This window comes from Scophthalmus maximus, chromosome 18 (genome assembly GCF_022379125.1).
Source record: "Scophthalmus maximus strain ysfricsl-2021 chromosome 18, ASM2237912v1, whole genome shotgun sequence".
NCBI lineage: Eukaryota > Metazoa > Chordata > Actinopteri > Pleuronectiformes > Scophthalmidae > Scophthalmus > Scophthalmus maximus.
This window is the reverse complement of record NC_061532.1, coordinates 13905306-13920441: the sequence shown is the minus strand read 5'-3', so window position 1 is coordinate 13920441 and position 15136 is coordinate 13905306. Positions and strand designations below refer to the sequence as shown.

The following is a 15136-nucleotide window of genomic DNA, read 5'->3' as shown; positions in this document are numbered from 1 at the left end:
AGTTCAGCTGCTCCCAACAGCGGGGACGTGTTGCCGCAAGTGCATTTAAAATGTGTCAGCTCAGTAGTCACAGTAGTTTGCTGTTGTAGTGATTTGTACTAATTTCTTGCACTAGAGGTTTGCAATTAAGCCTTCTTTGAATTCGCTTGTTGTCAGGCATCCCCCCAAAAGGCCTTTTGCTACACTGTGTTTTATTAAGTCCTATGAAATGACCAAAACCATCAATAGATTGAGCCTAGCAACAAGTATTGTTTGTGTATCTAAAGCCTTGTATAACTTATATAAAAACACATCACAGAGGGGACGACCTATCCCCCCGGTGCAACAGGACAGTGAGCCACACTGTTGCTCACTGTCCTGTTGCCATAAATACTCCCAATGTACCAAATGTGTATTCATCCGCCCCTGTAATTAGTCTCCAATAAATGGACCATTTAATCCTTTCTGAGTAATTTTGGCAATTAGTTGCCCTTCACAATGCAACTATATATTTGTGGCTTTACATCTTTTCATTCTTTGCAGAAAAATATACAATAACTTCAGACCTATTCTTTAAGGTTGCAGACTTCGAAGGTTTTCTTTCCCAACGGTTTTTGAAAGTAATTCAAGATGAAAGTTACAAAAAACACATAGTCATCATCAATCACAATATCTATAGTATGTCTGGAAAATCTGATGCAGCAGTATTATGTGTTGTTTCATTCAAAACAGCTTGTAGGACAAAAAACAAGAGTCAAAAGTTATTTGTTTGCAACAGTATTCAGATTTAAGAGACTTTTTAACCAATTAATAAATAATCGTGTCACTCCTTGTCCAAAAGTTCATTGTGTGATGATATTTACATCATAAATTAAATAAGAAACTAAAGACATTCATCATACTTTTAGATAAGTTGGTATCAATCATTTTAACACTTTAGACTCTCATGACAAAACAAAAACAAATGGGTTTTCTTCAAGAACAATTTTAAAAAATTTAAAGCATACTCTACATATGCTTATATATTGGGTAAAGCTTTTGGTAAAAACAGGAAAAAATTATACTCTGATATGTAAACAAATCGATACATACAACGTATATATTAAGAGGCGATGGGGAGATTACAAGTGAGGTGGATTTGTAATCTCTTTGCGCTCTAAGTGTGGGCATATCACATACACGTTAAAACAGATTAAAGTTGTCCTGCATATTTTACAGTTTTACATATCAGAGGCATTTTTTTCTGTCACTTTCCACTTGATTTTTTTTCTCTGATCTATTGTTGGTGTAATCCAAACACCAAAACTAATTTAATGCCACCAGTTGTAAAGTTTCTACTTGGACAGGAAGAAATGACACATACAGAAAATCGCCCACTGACAAATAAATACCAGGAAACACTGACATATTACAATAGTGAAATGCTCGCCTTTCCCATGTTGCACGTCATGTGTCAAACATTATGCTCTGTGCAATGGAGTTTTCAGGTGAAGGGGCAATGGAACAAGACATTTTTCTTACTGCCTTCGGAAATCGTGTCTAGGACAGATTAACTCACATGGCCAATGACGCGTAAGACATTTGGAACAGAAACGCTGGTTTGATGTTTAACCAGACTCAAAACTTGGGTCGCCTTTGCAAGGAGGGGGGAATTCAGCCCGCTGCCATTAAATCAGCACTGTATTCCTATGTAATGGAACAAACCCTCCGCCTTGTGCCAGGTGCTGCACCCAATGTTATTTTTTTTCAACACTAGTCCTTTCAGAGTCTTAGAAAATCGTACGACACACAGGCCTGACGAAAACAGAAATTGCACCGAATGAGCCAGACAGAGCGCATCAGCCCAGTGCAGGTACCTTTTTGTTCTTTTCTTTTTTTTTATTGTCTTGCCATCTCCATCAAGTGCCTGGCCAGTGTTAAATGTGCATACAGCACCACCTTACTGTGACATCCTCTTTTAGAGAACAGGACCTCTCTGCACCAGATGTCGTCAGCTCCCGTTGGTGATGATTACTGAGGTGGCTTTGTGTCCCTGCATCTGCTCAGCCTGCATCCTCACATGAGGTGCCACGTCATACTGGACTCCTCCACAGGCCAGACCCGAGTAGCTCCGCAGGTTCTCTGGGTCGTACAGGTGCTCCAGGGAGTACCCAGTCAAAGCATAAGCTGCTTGTCTGTCCAGTGGCTGCCTCTCCTGGTTTGAATAGAGCAGCGGGCTTCCCTGGGGCTGTGAAGCGTGGGGGGACAGATCAGTCTGCATGTAGTCTTTGGTGAGGGAGAGGCCCGACCGGGGCATCCCATCAGAGCTGGGGCTGCTGAGACGAGAGAGAGAAACGGGACTGGTTGTGTTTTCGTCATTGTCATGGGGGCCCAGCACTTTGACGCCATCCCGGTGATGTAGCCGCTCAGAGGGGAGGTCAATACTGGGGGCCCCAGGGCCCCGACACACCACACTGGGCATGGTGAGCTGCGAGTGGTGGGGTAGTGAGGAGTTGAAGCAGGGGCTATGAGCTTTGGCGAGCCCTGAGACGTCCAGCGGCGCCTTGTGCTGCTGCAGCCGGCTCTCTTCCTCTTTGATCATCTGCTGCGTGGCACGAATTAGGGTCTCCATCTTGCTCGGCTCACGGGGGCTTGAGCGGAAGTGGTCACCGTGGTAACGTTCACCGGAATCACTGGTGGACCCGCCTCCGTCAGGTGAACTCACCACACTATCTTCATCCCAGTGGCCCCGTCCTGTAAGGAGAGTTTAATTGGTCACATTTCAAGACAGAGAAATAAATTACACTGTCTTAATTGGTAAATCAATCCCTTATGCCCTAGTTTACAATGTGTGTGAAAAGCCTTAATGGCCTTATTTGTCTTCTCATACTTTAAGTCGCTAAAACCATGAATCATTATTGTGTATGTACAGTATAGTATATGTGCACAATTCTACTTTAAACGCATATAGAATCATGGTTTATTAGACTGAATGTCTTGGCAGAAACCCAGTGGGGGTTGTTTCACTGTTTGAGGATGTGAAATGTGAAATAACTTGGCTTTCAATTGCAGGCAATTTTTGAACAGATGGTAGCAATCGGCACCCTGGCAAGAGGCGCCGTAAACAACTTAGCATGTCCCATAATAACATTTGAAAAACAGCTACCAGGAGAAGCTAGGCCAGAGCTATTTTCCGAGACAGATGGCTGTTGTCTCAACCCTAACACCTCACCGTGAATGGCTCCATGGTAGGATGTGATTTCGTAGGCTTCGCTGTTCTCCACCGAGGGTTTCGGCAGCGAGAGAACCGAGCGTGTGGCGTCCCACCACACCTCTCTTCCAGACTGGGGGGTTCCTAGGAAGTAGCGGCTGCTCTGGCAACGGACGCGGTCACAGGTGGTGGTGTGGGGATGTGCTTGCGCATGGGCGAGATCTTCCTCGGATAAACCAAGGCTGTAGCACAGGGAGCCTGAGTCTGGATACAGTCGGTAGGCACAGGATGCCTCCGTGGCCTCACCGGGATCCAGCAGCTGAGGAGATGCGGAGTCTGTCAGAGGGCTTCCTCCCCATTGGCTGTCTTGGTCTGACTCCGAACGCTCTGGATTGAAAGCGGTAAACTGCTAGACAGAAACAAGAAAAGTTCCACGGTTCGGAGAGTTTGTGATTTGACATGCTTTATAACAATTAAGCCTGCACCAAGTATCTATACTTGTCTCAGCTCTGCAAAACAATCTGTTTGTTACCTGTGGGTAGGGTGACACTCTGGCTTTGGCCTTCGCCTGGGTCAGACGTGACTTGGTGCCCTTCCTGTCCTCAGTGTGACTGTTGGCGTAGGGGAAGGCTGGCTTGGTGGGGCTCATTTGGTCCAAAGAGAGCTGCATTCCCTTATACTCAGTGTCCCTGAAAATATATGTTGGAGAGATAAGAATAACATTTTAAACCTCTGTTCATCAAGTTGGGACTTTTTGTGGCCAAAAAAAACTCCATCCCGGGGTTGGCAATGTTAGTCGGTCCCCCGCGTAGGTCCAAACTAAAATATCTCAACAACTATTGGAAGGATTTCTTTATGGAATTTTGAACAGATTTTCATGGTCCCCAAAGCATGAAGCATACTCACTGTGATGATCCCATGGCATTTCCCCCTAGTGCTACCATGAGGTCGACATTTACAGTTTTGCATGAAATACCTGGACAGCGATAGTTTGATGAAATTGTGTGCAACATCCATGCACATCCCCATCAGAGTAAACGCTAATCTTTAGCAATACCATAGCTTTTGTTGTAGCGCAACAAATACAGTCTGCAAAACTAAAGACACAACCATCGGCCACCTGCACTTTGTGTTCAGTGCGGATTAGCAAATGTTAGCAAGCTAACTCGCTAAACTAAGACGGTGGTGCACATGACACCTGCAAAAAATGATGTCCACACATTAGCATTGTGACGATAGCGCTGTGCACAACCTGCTGTTGACCTTAGGGTTGTCAAACCAAAACAAAAGCCGCGGGCAACTGAGCAGCTCCATCCGAGCATTGATGGCCGCGTGCCTTGCTGAGGGGACACTTCGGCAAAGAGTCACTTGTTCACCTCAGAACTTCTCAAACCTTTCGGCCAGCATGCTTTCGCCCACTCTGAGCACCCCCTTACTTCCTTTCAACAGTCCCGACGGTAACAGTGCAACAAGCGACCTATATCAGTAATTAGTCCGCAGCTGACGTCTAGGCCAACATTGAATATAGAGGGCTGAACAGACTTGTTTTACAAACCCTTTTTATGATATGAATGATCTCAGGACCATGAGAAGTGAAAACAACATGAAAGATACATTCCAGAGATTAAGGCCTCCCCCGCTTCTGAGAAAAAAATAACAGGCTACTTGAAGCAAGTTAATCATTCTCTTCAGCCGCACAACCATTGGCAAGAAAGCAACATTGGTAAATGTGCGCACAGACGCATGCACGTGCACACGCGCGATCTCTGCTCGGAGTCTCCTCTGCAGGCGTCCTACTTCAAAACAAAAAAAAATCAAATTTCTTGTACTGCAGACACTCTTTTTACTTGGGTAGGTGCACCATCTTTGACATTATAACCCACTGTCCCGTGGCTGAACTCCAGCCAAGTGACACTGTCGAGGGAGTGAAAAGGCTCTTGTGTCAAGTGTTCGGCAAACATGAGCCTATCCTTAACTTATCACATCAACAGTATGTAATAGCAGCTGCCTGGCATTTTAAACCCTGTGGCCCATCCCTGACCCTGCACAGCCAGCCTCTTTAATATGACTCTAAATATGACCCATTCTCTATGTACAACACCTTGGGGGAAAGGCGGTGTTTGGATAGCCAGTGCACAGTGTGAGTGTTATTTGCTCTTGCAGGTATAGTTGCGGTGGCTGGTTCTGCATCCTATCTGTGCCCTGGCTGACTTATGTCTGAGCCAATAATGTTGGGCCTTTGTGCAAACTCAGCTGTGTTAGCTGAATTCCACCTCAGGGTCAATGTCAGAGCACCTCGTGTCTGAAATACGCCACCAGCCGAGCTCCAAGCATGATTTATTAATGGATTCTTGTTTGGCTAAAATGCAGTCGGGGCAAGGTGATTGAATTGCTGTTTGTTTTTTAATGTAGCCTACTTTTTTTGTTATTGTTTTTGTGTGTGTGTGTGTGTGTGTGTGTGTGTGTGTGTGTGCGCTCTTGGCTGCGTGTGTGAGCTTTTGGATACCTCTGCGTCAGACCTAATTATGCCTTTGGAAATTCACTGTCATTTTAATGCAGTTACTTTGTTTTCTCCTTACTGCATTGAAGAAATCAATACTCGAGTGCTGCCATACGCATGCGTGCATGCACAGACACTCGCACAAACACACCATCTCTTTCCCCTCGCGCACGTACACACATGGACACAAGTGACATTTGGATCAACCAAACCTAACAAGGAAAATACGACATGCGCTGCAGCTATGGGATGGCTATTGATTCCTAGTTCACCGTTTGATCGATTTAGCTTTCCTCGGACTGCAGATCGATTGTGACAGTAGAGGTTTTTTGATGGGGTTGAACCTTGGTGTTTGTCTTGCCGTCTCTAAGGGCCTCAGTGTGCTTTGTGCTCTCATAACACACAACTGCCTGAGCCCTGCAGCCTGCAGTATTTGGTGGATTTGTACAGAGAGGCTGCGGAGGGATAAAGGGAGGGATTTCTCCAAGAGACAAAGACCCGTCGTACCGTGGAGTGAGCTTTGAGCATGGATCATAGGAGTGTATGATATGATTGTACCTAATCTAGTTAAATATTCAATGCTGTTCGCTCAGCAAACACATTAAAAATGCAGCTGCATTTAGAACACAAGCATAAAGCCCCGTAAACCTCCCGTTGTTGTTATTATTATGTGGCTGTAATTTCAGGGATTTCAGTCCAAAATGCCACAAATGTAATCACCTAATATCCGAAAAGTAAGATTCAAATAAAAATAAAACACAACTGCTTCATATGCAAAATATATGTGATATATCTCTGATGTTGGGATGTGGCGAGACTCACGTGAGGACGTAGTTGACACTGACGATACAGTGAGGTCTTGAGGATCGGCTGTTGTGCACGATTGTGGCGTAACTCTGGACCCAGACCCAGCCACCGTGCTTGGCCAGGAAACGATAATACTTAGTGGTGACTTGGCCTTTTACCAGCACTGAGGCAGATAAAAGAAACGGAGAGAAAACAGAGATTAGCGTATTTAACTACGTGCGTGTGCGTGTGTGTGTGATTGTCTGCACGTGGTGGCTGCAGCAGGTTGCCTGAGCGGTTATTGTCTGAGGAAAAAAAAAAAAAGGTTGGGGAGGGGGCTGTTGTAAAAGCATAATAGAGAAAGGCTTGTAACTCACAGAGGTGGTGGGCACAGCGGAGGTGGAAGATGTCACAGCCGTGGACGTGATGGTACAAGGTTTTCTCTATCAGGTCCTGGGGCTCGTAGCCCGTCAGCTCCGCTACCCTGGAGAGGAATTAAGGAGTGATGGTTAAAAAGAAAAAATTGGTTTTGCAATTCATGGTCATTTCAAATTTGACACGCTGATTTTGCTTTGCCTCATGTAGTGAGCAATTTTGGAAGCATCCCTCGGGATTAGAGGGTGAACATTAAGCATATCAAATCGGAATGATTACACACAAAATATTTTATCACCGTAGAAATGCAAGAGAGGAAAAACAACAATAACGATGCTCTAAGCTCCGTAGTACCTGGAGTCCAGGAAGATGAGCTTCATGTCCAGACTGGCTCGGAACATGAACATGTTACTGTGCAGTTTGATCTCGGTCACGGCGCTGGGGGGCAGAGAGTGTCCCACTGCCACCAGCCCCACGTTCTGGTAGCAGCCCTCGAAGGGCGACATGTCCAAACTGTACTGACGGATCTTCAGGTAGCCGCTGCAGTGGATCACCTGAGATGTAGAGCGAAGAGACGTGCGCATAAAGAAATGTCCTTTTTATTAAAATGTGCAGTAAATTAGATATCTAGTCTAATCGGTAGGCTATACTAAATAATGAGGAATATAATTATTTTTGATAGTATATAATAGTTAACAATATTAAAATTATTGTTCTCTGCTGCTCTTATGACATAGTGACATTAAAGAAATATATATATATATTTGTTAATAAAACTAAAGAACAGTATGAAGATATTGCTATTGCCATTTTTTTTTTTTACAATTATTAATCTTGATGATTTTGTTAATTGACATAAAGTTAACTCAACACAGTGGAACAACTCGATTGCCTGTACCTTGTATCCACCACTGGTGAGGCCTGCGTTTCTTTTCGCCAGCACACATTTCATGCGCAAAAAGAAAGAGCGCTCCATTTCATATTCTGCAGGAGGAGGAAAAATAATTTGAAACTGCCATTATGAATGAGAGTGCAATCACAGACTCATATGTGGAGAAGAGGGATACGTCTGCATACTGAAATACATGGTGTGATAACAGATCAATTTGGCGCATTTCCTTTTTTACATTTCATGATCGTATGGAATTAACACAAAATGAAAAGCTTTCATGAAAATACACACAGCGGTTTTCTATTTTCAAATGCACCCTGCATGAATTGTTATTGCGTACGTCTCCCACTTATTGGCGCAGATACCGTGTTATTAATACCCATCTGCAACACTGTTGATACAAGTCCGCATGCAGCAATTATTCTAGCCATTTGCTGGAGCTATTGGCACAAGGAGTAATAATACGATTGCAGATAGAGAAACGAATATATATTTAAAATTGTTTTACCTTGGACGAAATGTGAGTGGTAGGGCTGGTGTGGCGTGAGGACAGCGGTCATCTCGTCGTGGTCGGCGGGGTGGACGTATTCATAAATACTGTTCCCGGTCAACTCTACCTGTTGAGATGAACTCAGGTAATGAACGCGGTAAGGCCTGCTGACGGGCCTGGCGTTTTATTTTGTTTTATTTTGAATTTGAATTTGCATGCGCAATAACTTGTCAAAACGATGTAGGAAATGTAGCTTATCAGATTCATAGACACGCAGAAAATAATAATAATAATAATAATAATAATAATAGTGTGAAATTAATAAATTCGTTTGCACAAACGGACCTGAGACAGTCCGAGGTGGACCGACGCGGTCTCCGATATGTACATTATCTTTCCATCCGGAGCCACAACGAAGATGAATCCGTCCAACGTCTGTAAATAAACCGCATGGTTAGTGTTAAAAAAAACCCACGATGTACCCCCCCCCCCCCCCTGTAGATGACGAACAATACTGGAAATATGAATATACCTGCAGTAAATGGGATCCAAGCTCTCGTCCGATATTTTCCAAAGATCTTCGACTTGTATGACCCCAGGCCTCACCCAGACCTGCACACAGGGACATGATGTCGTCTTACTTTTATTAACAATGCACAAAGTCTATAATAAATCTATAGTATTATTATTATTATTATTATTATTATTATTGGCCTATACTGACAAAAGTCTTGCTTTTTGTCTGTGTCACACCTCAAGTCAAAGGCATGCCTGATTTTTTATTTTCATACACTACTACATTTACTGTCCCCTCCTGTAACAGCAGGATAATATTTCACTTAATCATGCTCCCCATATTAGTATTTTTTTTTAATGAATAATTGTGTTTTTCTGTTTTCTTTTTAATCTCACTCCTCTATTTTTTTTTACCACAAAAACAGTCTCCTATCTTTTTTTTTTTTTTTTTTTGGGTCCCTCCGGAGTACAGGCCATGTTCTTGTACCAGTGTAAGTGGAACAAAGCAGGCAGCCATGTCTTCCCTATTGAAATTCATTCGGCTTTATTAGAAATCTCGTGGAGCCTCAATATCGTCGCTGTATTAGTGGTTCGTCTCCCCTGCTGTACACCTGAGTGGAAATAAAAAATAGGACGTGTAGAGTATTTTCGTGCTCTCAGGTGACGGGATTTGGAGAATGGCTGTTTTTTTTCTGCTGAGGGAAACAAAATATTGAAAGGAAGAAAAAAATTTATATTTAAGCTATTTTTATTTATTATTTATTTCAGTCTGGCTAGTGGAGTTTTATTGTGTGTGTGTGTGTGTGTGGGTGTGTGTGCGCGCGTGCGCGCGCGTGCGTGTGTCTCCTGCTTACATGGCTTCAGGTGATTAAAAGCCTTGCAGGGCCTTTTTTTTTTTTTTTTAATAATTGCTCCATCTTGTTCTCAGTCACGCGGTCAAAGAAGTCTGCAGTGGCTCTGGAGAAAAGATGGAGGCACATCGTCTCTCCTTTGAACACACCGAATTAAAAGCGAGCTTAAGACTTCCTGTATATAGTTCTATGAGGAATAATATTCCTGTAATATTTGCGTGCGTGTGCCTTCAAGTGAGCCATGTGAGCCCTCAGTAACCGGACTTCAATTTCATTTTAATTTTATGCTTTAATCTACACGATCATCGTTAATAGCTAAAGTGGAATCCAGGATATTACAGAACTAAATTTGTATTTTATTATTCGTACTTATCTGCAGATTAAAATCACACACAAAAAATATTTTTTTATGATTGTGGTATCTTCCAAGGGAATAAAATCGAGTCGTGGAAGGTATAGCCTATAGTTTCCCCCTTCACATACTCTATTCTATTTTTATTTGCTATGGTTTAGATATCTAGTTTTCAGCAGACTTATCTTAATTTCTTTTTGCACATACCTTGGTCGAAGAAGGTCAAAATTATGCGTTTACAAAAATAGATATGAATAAATGCAGTGAATTAGCTCTAAATTAAAAAAAAAAAGAAGAATTAAATTAAAGGGCTCGTCGCTCACCCTGGGGGAAAACTATTCTCATCTTCAGGTAGCTCGTCGTCAGCCGTATGATCGAAGCCTTGTCCAGCTGGGAGGTGATGGCCGACGGCAGGGGCAACATTTTGGCGAGCTCGTAGAACTCGCTGTTCTCCTTTTCCCGTCTAGTCCTTGCGGCCGTCTTGGATTTCTCCTTCATTGCGCAGCCGTGTTCACTGACCCGAGCGCTTGTTGCGTGATGAGGCGGCGGCGGTCATTCACACAAGCAGCAGCTTGACGGATTCCTCTGCGCCGTGCCTCCCTTTCATTGTGTACACCTTTCACCTTTTTAAAATATATAGATATATATATATATCTATATATTTGTATAAAGTTGAATCCAAGCTGTGTGAATATCCCCGGTAGAGATATATATATATATATATATATATATAAACTCCCGCTGGGACCTTATGTAGTCAGCGATGATTCAGCTGGGTGAAGTTGAACCTCCTCGGTGCAGCGGCGGGACGTTCATCCATGACCTGCAGAGGTGGGAGAGGAACAATTAAAGCATTATTGCTGAATCCCGCAGGAGGAAAATAGCATCGATGCATTTTTGATCTGCAGAGGCCTGCACACGATGCCAGTGTCATTTTTTATATTTTTTTTTTTTGGATTTATGCATGATACAAGGCCGGCGTGTCAAATGGAGCTGGAGAAAAAAAACCAACCCTTATAGGATCCAATTTTTCCTCATTATAGTCATCAATCATAACACAAGTCTACATTAATGAGGGGGAGATGGAACAGCCAGCTTCATCGTCAGTGTGAAAAACGATACATTAACAAACATAACAACAGTTACAGCAGCAAAACATGAGCGTATATCACAATGTTGCAGGTGTAATTTTAATTTCTCGAGGATGTGAAGATGTATTTGAGCTAAATGTTAGATTTAAGTGTTGTCATTTCAATTCTATATGACACAAGACCAACCTACTGGTCAAAACGTTTTCTCGGTGCAGAGCAAACGTCAACTAATTTAATATTGAGGATAAAATATTTTTTTTTAAAAAATCTGCAGGCGTTGAATAAATATGCACATTGATATTTCAATTTCTTCAGGAATCCAAATGCATTTGAAGGCATCATGTTTTTCTTTTGGCGGTGAGGAGGGGAGGGGAGGGGGGGGGGGGGGTCGACTGTGACACAATATCGCCTCGCTATGAAACCATATTTTTCACTATCTCTCTTGAAAATAACAAAAATAAGAGTAAACATCCACTCAGCACTCAGACTTGTTGCGATGAGAGACATGTGCAGTTGTTCCTACCCGCGCTCGGACGCAGCGCCTCGCTCCCCCTGTATCGGAATCGACCCCGGTGGCCTCGCCGGCAGCCTGCTGGGGATTTCACCTGTCCTGACGCGGGTTCACCAGCGGTCCCGGTTAAGTTCGGCTCTCTCTCTCTCTCTCTCTCTCTCTCTCTCTTTCTTTCTGCTCCTCCTGGATTTTTCCACCTGGAAAGGCGAACGGGGCCGTGCGCTGCATACACCTCTCCAAATTATAAGGGACGCGCAACGAGTGGCATTCGTGCCCGACAAGCCTCCTCTCCTCCACTACCTCGACGTCCCTCTCCGGAGCAGCATCGGGACCCCGCCCACCCTTTCTCCCCCTCCTCGCTCTGATTGGATGGAACCACTGGAAGCCGTGTAATGATTGGACACTTGCCGTGGGCGTCGATTTCTTTCTCTCTCTCTCTCTCTGTGTGTGTGTGTGTGTGTGTGTGTGTGTGTGTGTGTGTGTGTGTGTGTGTGTGTGTGTGTGTGTGTGTGTGTGTGTGTGTGTGTGTGTGTGTGTGTGTCTGCGCAAGGCAAGGTATGCACGGCACTAGGCCGTGCCCGTAGTGAGCTTGGATGTGATCTTCCTGTGTTTTTGTCATTAGCGTGGAGATCACGGATCAAACTGCATGAAAAAAAAAACTATCTGCATAAAATAACATGGCAGGGAAATTTTCTGCAGCTGAGAGTCTGAATCAAACCTACAGGCTTTTTTTTCCAAGGTGAATTCATAGAACAAAACAAAAAAAGCAGATGTTATACATCAGAAAAAAGAATACATTCATTTCAACAATTTTCATTACTTTAATGATAATTAAACAGAAAAGAATAAATCTCTGATTAAATGAAAATGAAAAAAAAGTGTGTTGGTTCCCTGAGGTTAGTGTTTTTTTTTTTTTGGTCCTTTGGAAAATATCAAAATAATCCAGAAGTAATCATGACAAAATGCACTTCCCTTAAATATTATGCAGAGATAATCTGGTCAGAATTGGACAGGACACAACCGAGAAATAAATAAATACATAAACGAGTGTGTCATTGTTTTGGAAAAATAACATCTGTTAATGTTCGACTCATGCTGCTGCTGTGCGTTTGGCTAAATAGGCCTTACCCCCCCCCCCCTTCTCATCCTCAGTCTCTGGTCATACTGACCCAAAACATGGACTCGTGCACCTGTTTTTCACCGTTACGCCACTTTTCTTTTCTCTCTCTCCTGTTTTCTGCTGGACTAGTTCTACTGTTAAGGAGCCTTTCCTTTTTTGTGTCTCTGTATGTATGTGCACTAAAATGGCTTGTTGCTGGTCATACATGCAGATGCTTTGGAGATATAGATCCGAAATGAATTTAGTCTTAAACTTCACGTTGGAAAATTGATCTTGAGGTTGACATTCGAATGGTTTTTCTTGCACATGGAAACTGCCTCATATGATATTTTCTAATTTATCCTCTCCTCAAATGTGACCGTCCAATCAAGTTAAACCCATTTTGTGAGCTATTTCGGAAGAGGGATTTTTTTCTTCTTCTTCTTCTTTTTCTTCCTTCAAAGCCAAATGCAAAACAGTTACCATCCGACTGGGCGAGCGAGAGCAGCTCGCCGCGCGTCCAGTGCGCATGTGTCCGTCAAACGCGTCTATCTGCGGATTAATTTCCATGGTGTGACTCAAATGAGTGCGCCGCGGCGCATGTAGTTTCTTAATTAGATGCCAGGCCGCTCAGGTGCAGGAGGGAGGGGCCGAGGGAGGGAGCGTGTGTGTGGAAGGTGGTGGGAGTGGGGGCAGCGGGCGCGGTGACGGGGGCGCGGACGCACGACGGTGAGCTCATTGCGCACATAATTAGCCCTTAAATTGATGCTGCATCCTGCCATAATTGGAGATTCTCCTGCTGCCTGCATGGGAACAGATTTCCTTTCAGTCGTTCTTCCTATTGTGTGTGTGTGTGTGTGTGTGTGTGTGCGTCTAACTAAATGGCTTCTGCTGGACTTAAAATTTGTGCCAAGGCCTCAACACTCTATTTTTCTTCTCCTTCCTGACAAGATAACAACTGCAAATTGGTAATTAAAGGACAAGCCCCCGGATGCCGACTGTTCTCAGGTTCTCCCTTAAAAAAAAACAACGTGCAACCTGCATCCCTCACATCAGCTGATGTTTCCACAAGAGGTATTCCTATACCAAGTCTTTGAAGTTGAACACAAGCTCTCAGATGGAGCCCCACATCACTTTTCTGTGACGAATCCCTCATCACTGGCTCTCGTTCCCTTCCTATTTTTTTTTTTTTTGTTGGTACATGAGTCACCCACAGGTCAGAGGTCGCCATGGTTTGTTCATGGCACTGATCCCCTAGCTCTGCAAAATGATCTGAATTCCGTAGCGATTTGCTCTCTCGTCACGTTTGCTGCTCTCAAACTGTTTTTTTTTTTGGGCAAACCAAAATATTCTTACAAATAAAAAAGGAATCTTTTTTTCATGGAGATCCAGAAGCTGCAGATCAGGCTTAGCGGCTTCCTTCCTCTCAGCTGTGCCCCCTACACAGTGACTGACAACCTGTCAGGGAGATGGAGGGAAATTCACGGAGAGCACGAGGTTCCTTGGAAGCTGGTGGAAGATTTACCCCGCCGGACCTCCTGTTAATGCCCCACCGCGGGCTGTCGCAACAGGGGAGCTCGCTTTGGTTGTCCTTCCAACCCCCTCCCTCACTCCCCGCCACCGGAGTCTCACCCGTCTTTCCATTTTTATGGTGCATTTAGAATCATGATTCTCTGCAGGGAGCCAGCATGAATAAAAAAAGAGGCATGGGAGGGGGGGGGGGGGGCAGGTTAGTGAAGGTTATTGAGGAAAAAGATTTGATAGACACTGTTAGTATAGATCTCAGTGAGGTGCATCATCTATTGTGATGAGACCTGATAGTGAAACTCTGGACAGGTTTAATAAGAAGCTACCCTTGAGCAAGGCACTTAAAGGCCTTGAAATGAACGTATTTTCTCTTTTTCTGAGATCGACCGCTCAAGATCGTTGGCCGCCATTTCAGTGTAGTTGTTATGAATTTGCTGAGATCCATTTCCAGATGTTTCCGGTGCCACTAAATGCCATACTCCCTGATTTAGCATTGGCTTTATGGCTACATAAAAAAATAACTATCTATATATATATATATATATATATATGTATGTGTATATATATATATATATATATATATATATATATATATGTATGTGTATATATATATATATATATATATATATATATATATATATATATACCAAGTGATTGGTTGACCCAGACCAGCTAAACTGTGCAACACCATATGACGTATAACTTTCTGACTTCACGGTGGTGTCACAATGGCGTCGTTCCCACCATATGATCTTATTTCTTTTTCCCGTCTACGTATACAAGCTTTAGGCCGCGTGCAGATACCTTCCAGAATGCATTTTTGAAACTCTGCATCACGCCATTATCTGACTTAACGTCTTCTTGACGTCACTTATCATGTGACATGGGGGGGGAATCATTTTCCGATCAATACAAGCTTTCTACGGTTCCTCTAGTCCTCTTATTTTGCAGGTATATATCTATCATGAGGCGATACC

The 15136-nt window shown here is 43.5% G+C and overlaps 1 protein-coding gene across 3 annotated transcripts; it reads right to left on the bottom strand.

Annotated features, from left to right (window-relative positions):
• Positions 1–743: 743 nt before the first annotated feature.
• LOC118290560 (single-minded homolog 1) lies at positions 744–11820 on the bottom strand. 3 transcript variants are annotated; one of them, XM_035618340.2, is made up of 12 exons: positions 11546–11820; positions 10255–10754; positions 8745–8824; positions 8558–8647; positions 8231–8339; positions 7729–7814; positions 7185–7384; positions 6833–6939; positions 6492–6639; positions 3702–3858; positions 3191–3578; positions 744–2712 (listed from the first exon to the last, which is right to left on the bottom strand). In XM_035618340.2, exons 2-12 carry the CDS (start codon positions 10427–10429, stop codon positions 1970–1972), a joined length of 2283 nt encoding a protein of 760 aa, XP_035474233.1. In that variant the 5' UTR covers positions 10430–10754; positions 11546–11820; the 3' UTR covers positions 744–1969. The 3 variants fall into 3 exon arrangements, with proteins under 3 accessions (XP_035474233.1, XP_047184823.1, XP_035474237.1); XM_047328867.1 differs by having other exon boundaries at positions 3191–3575; XM_035618344.2 differs by lacking the exons at positions 8745–8824; positions 10255–10754; positions 11546–11820 and having other exon boundaries at positions 8231–8335; positions 8558–8639.
• Positions 11821–15136: the final 3316 nt, after the last annotated feature.

Excerpts from the sequence above, each read along its gene's own strand:
- LOC118290560 (XM_035618340.2), bottom strand. The coding sequence starts at position 10,429 with ATGAAGGAGAAATCCAAGACGGCCGCAAGGACTAGACGGGAAAAGGAG. Across the intron at positions 8,648-8,744 it reads TTGGATCCCATTTACTGCAG|ACGTTGGACGGATTCATCTT; the intron begins GTATATTCATAT and ends GTTTATTTACAG. Across the intron at positions 3,859-6,491 it reads AGTGTCAACTACGTCCTCAC|GGACACTGAGTATAAGGGAA; the intron begins GTGAGTCTCGCC and ends ATATATTTTCAG.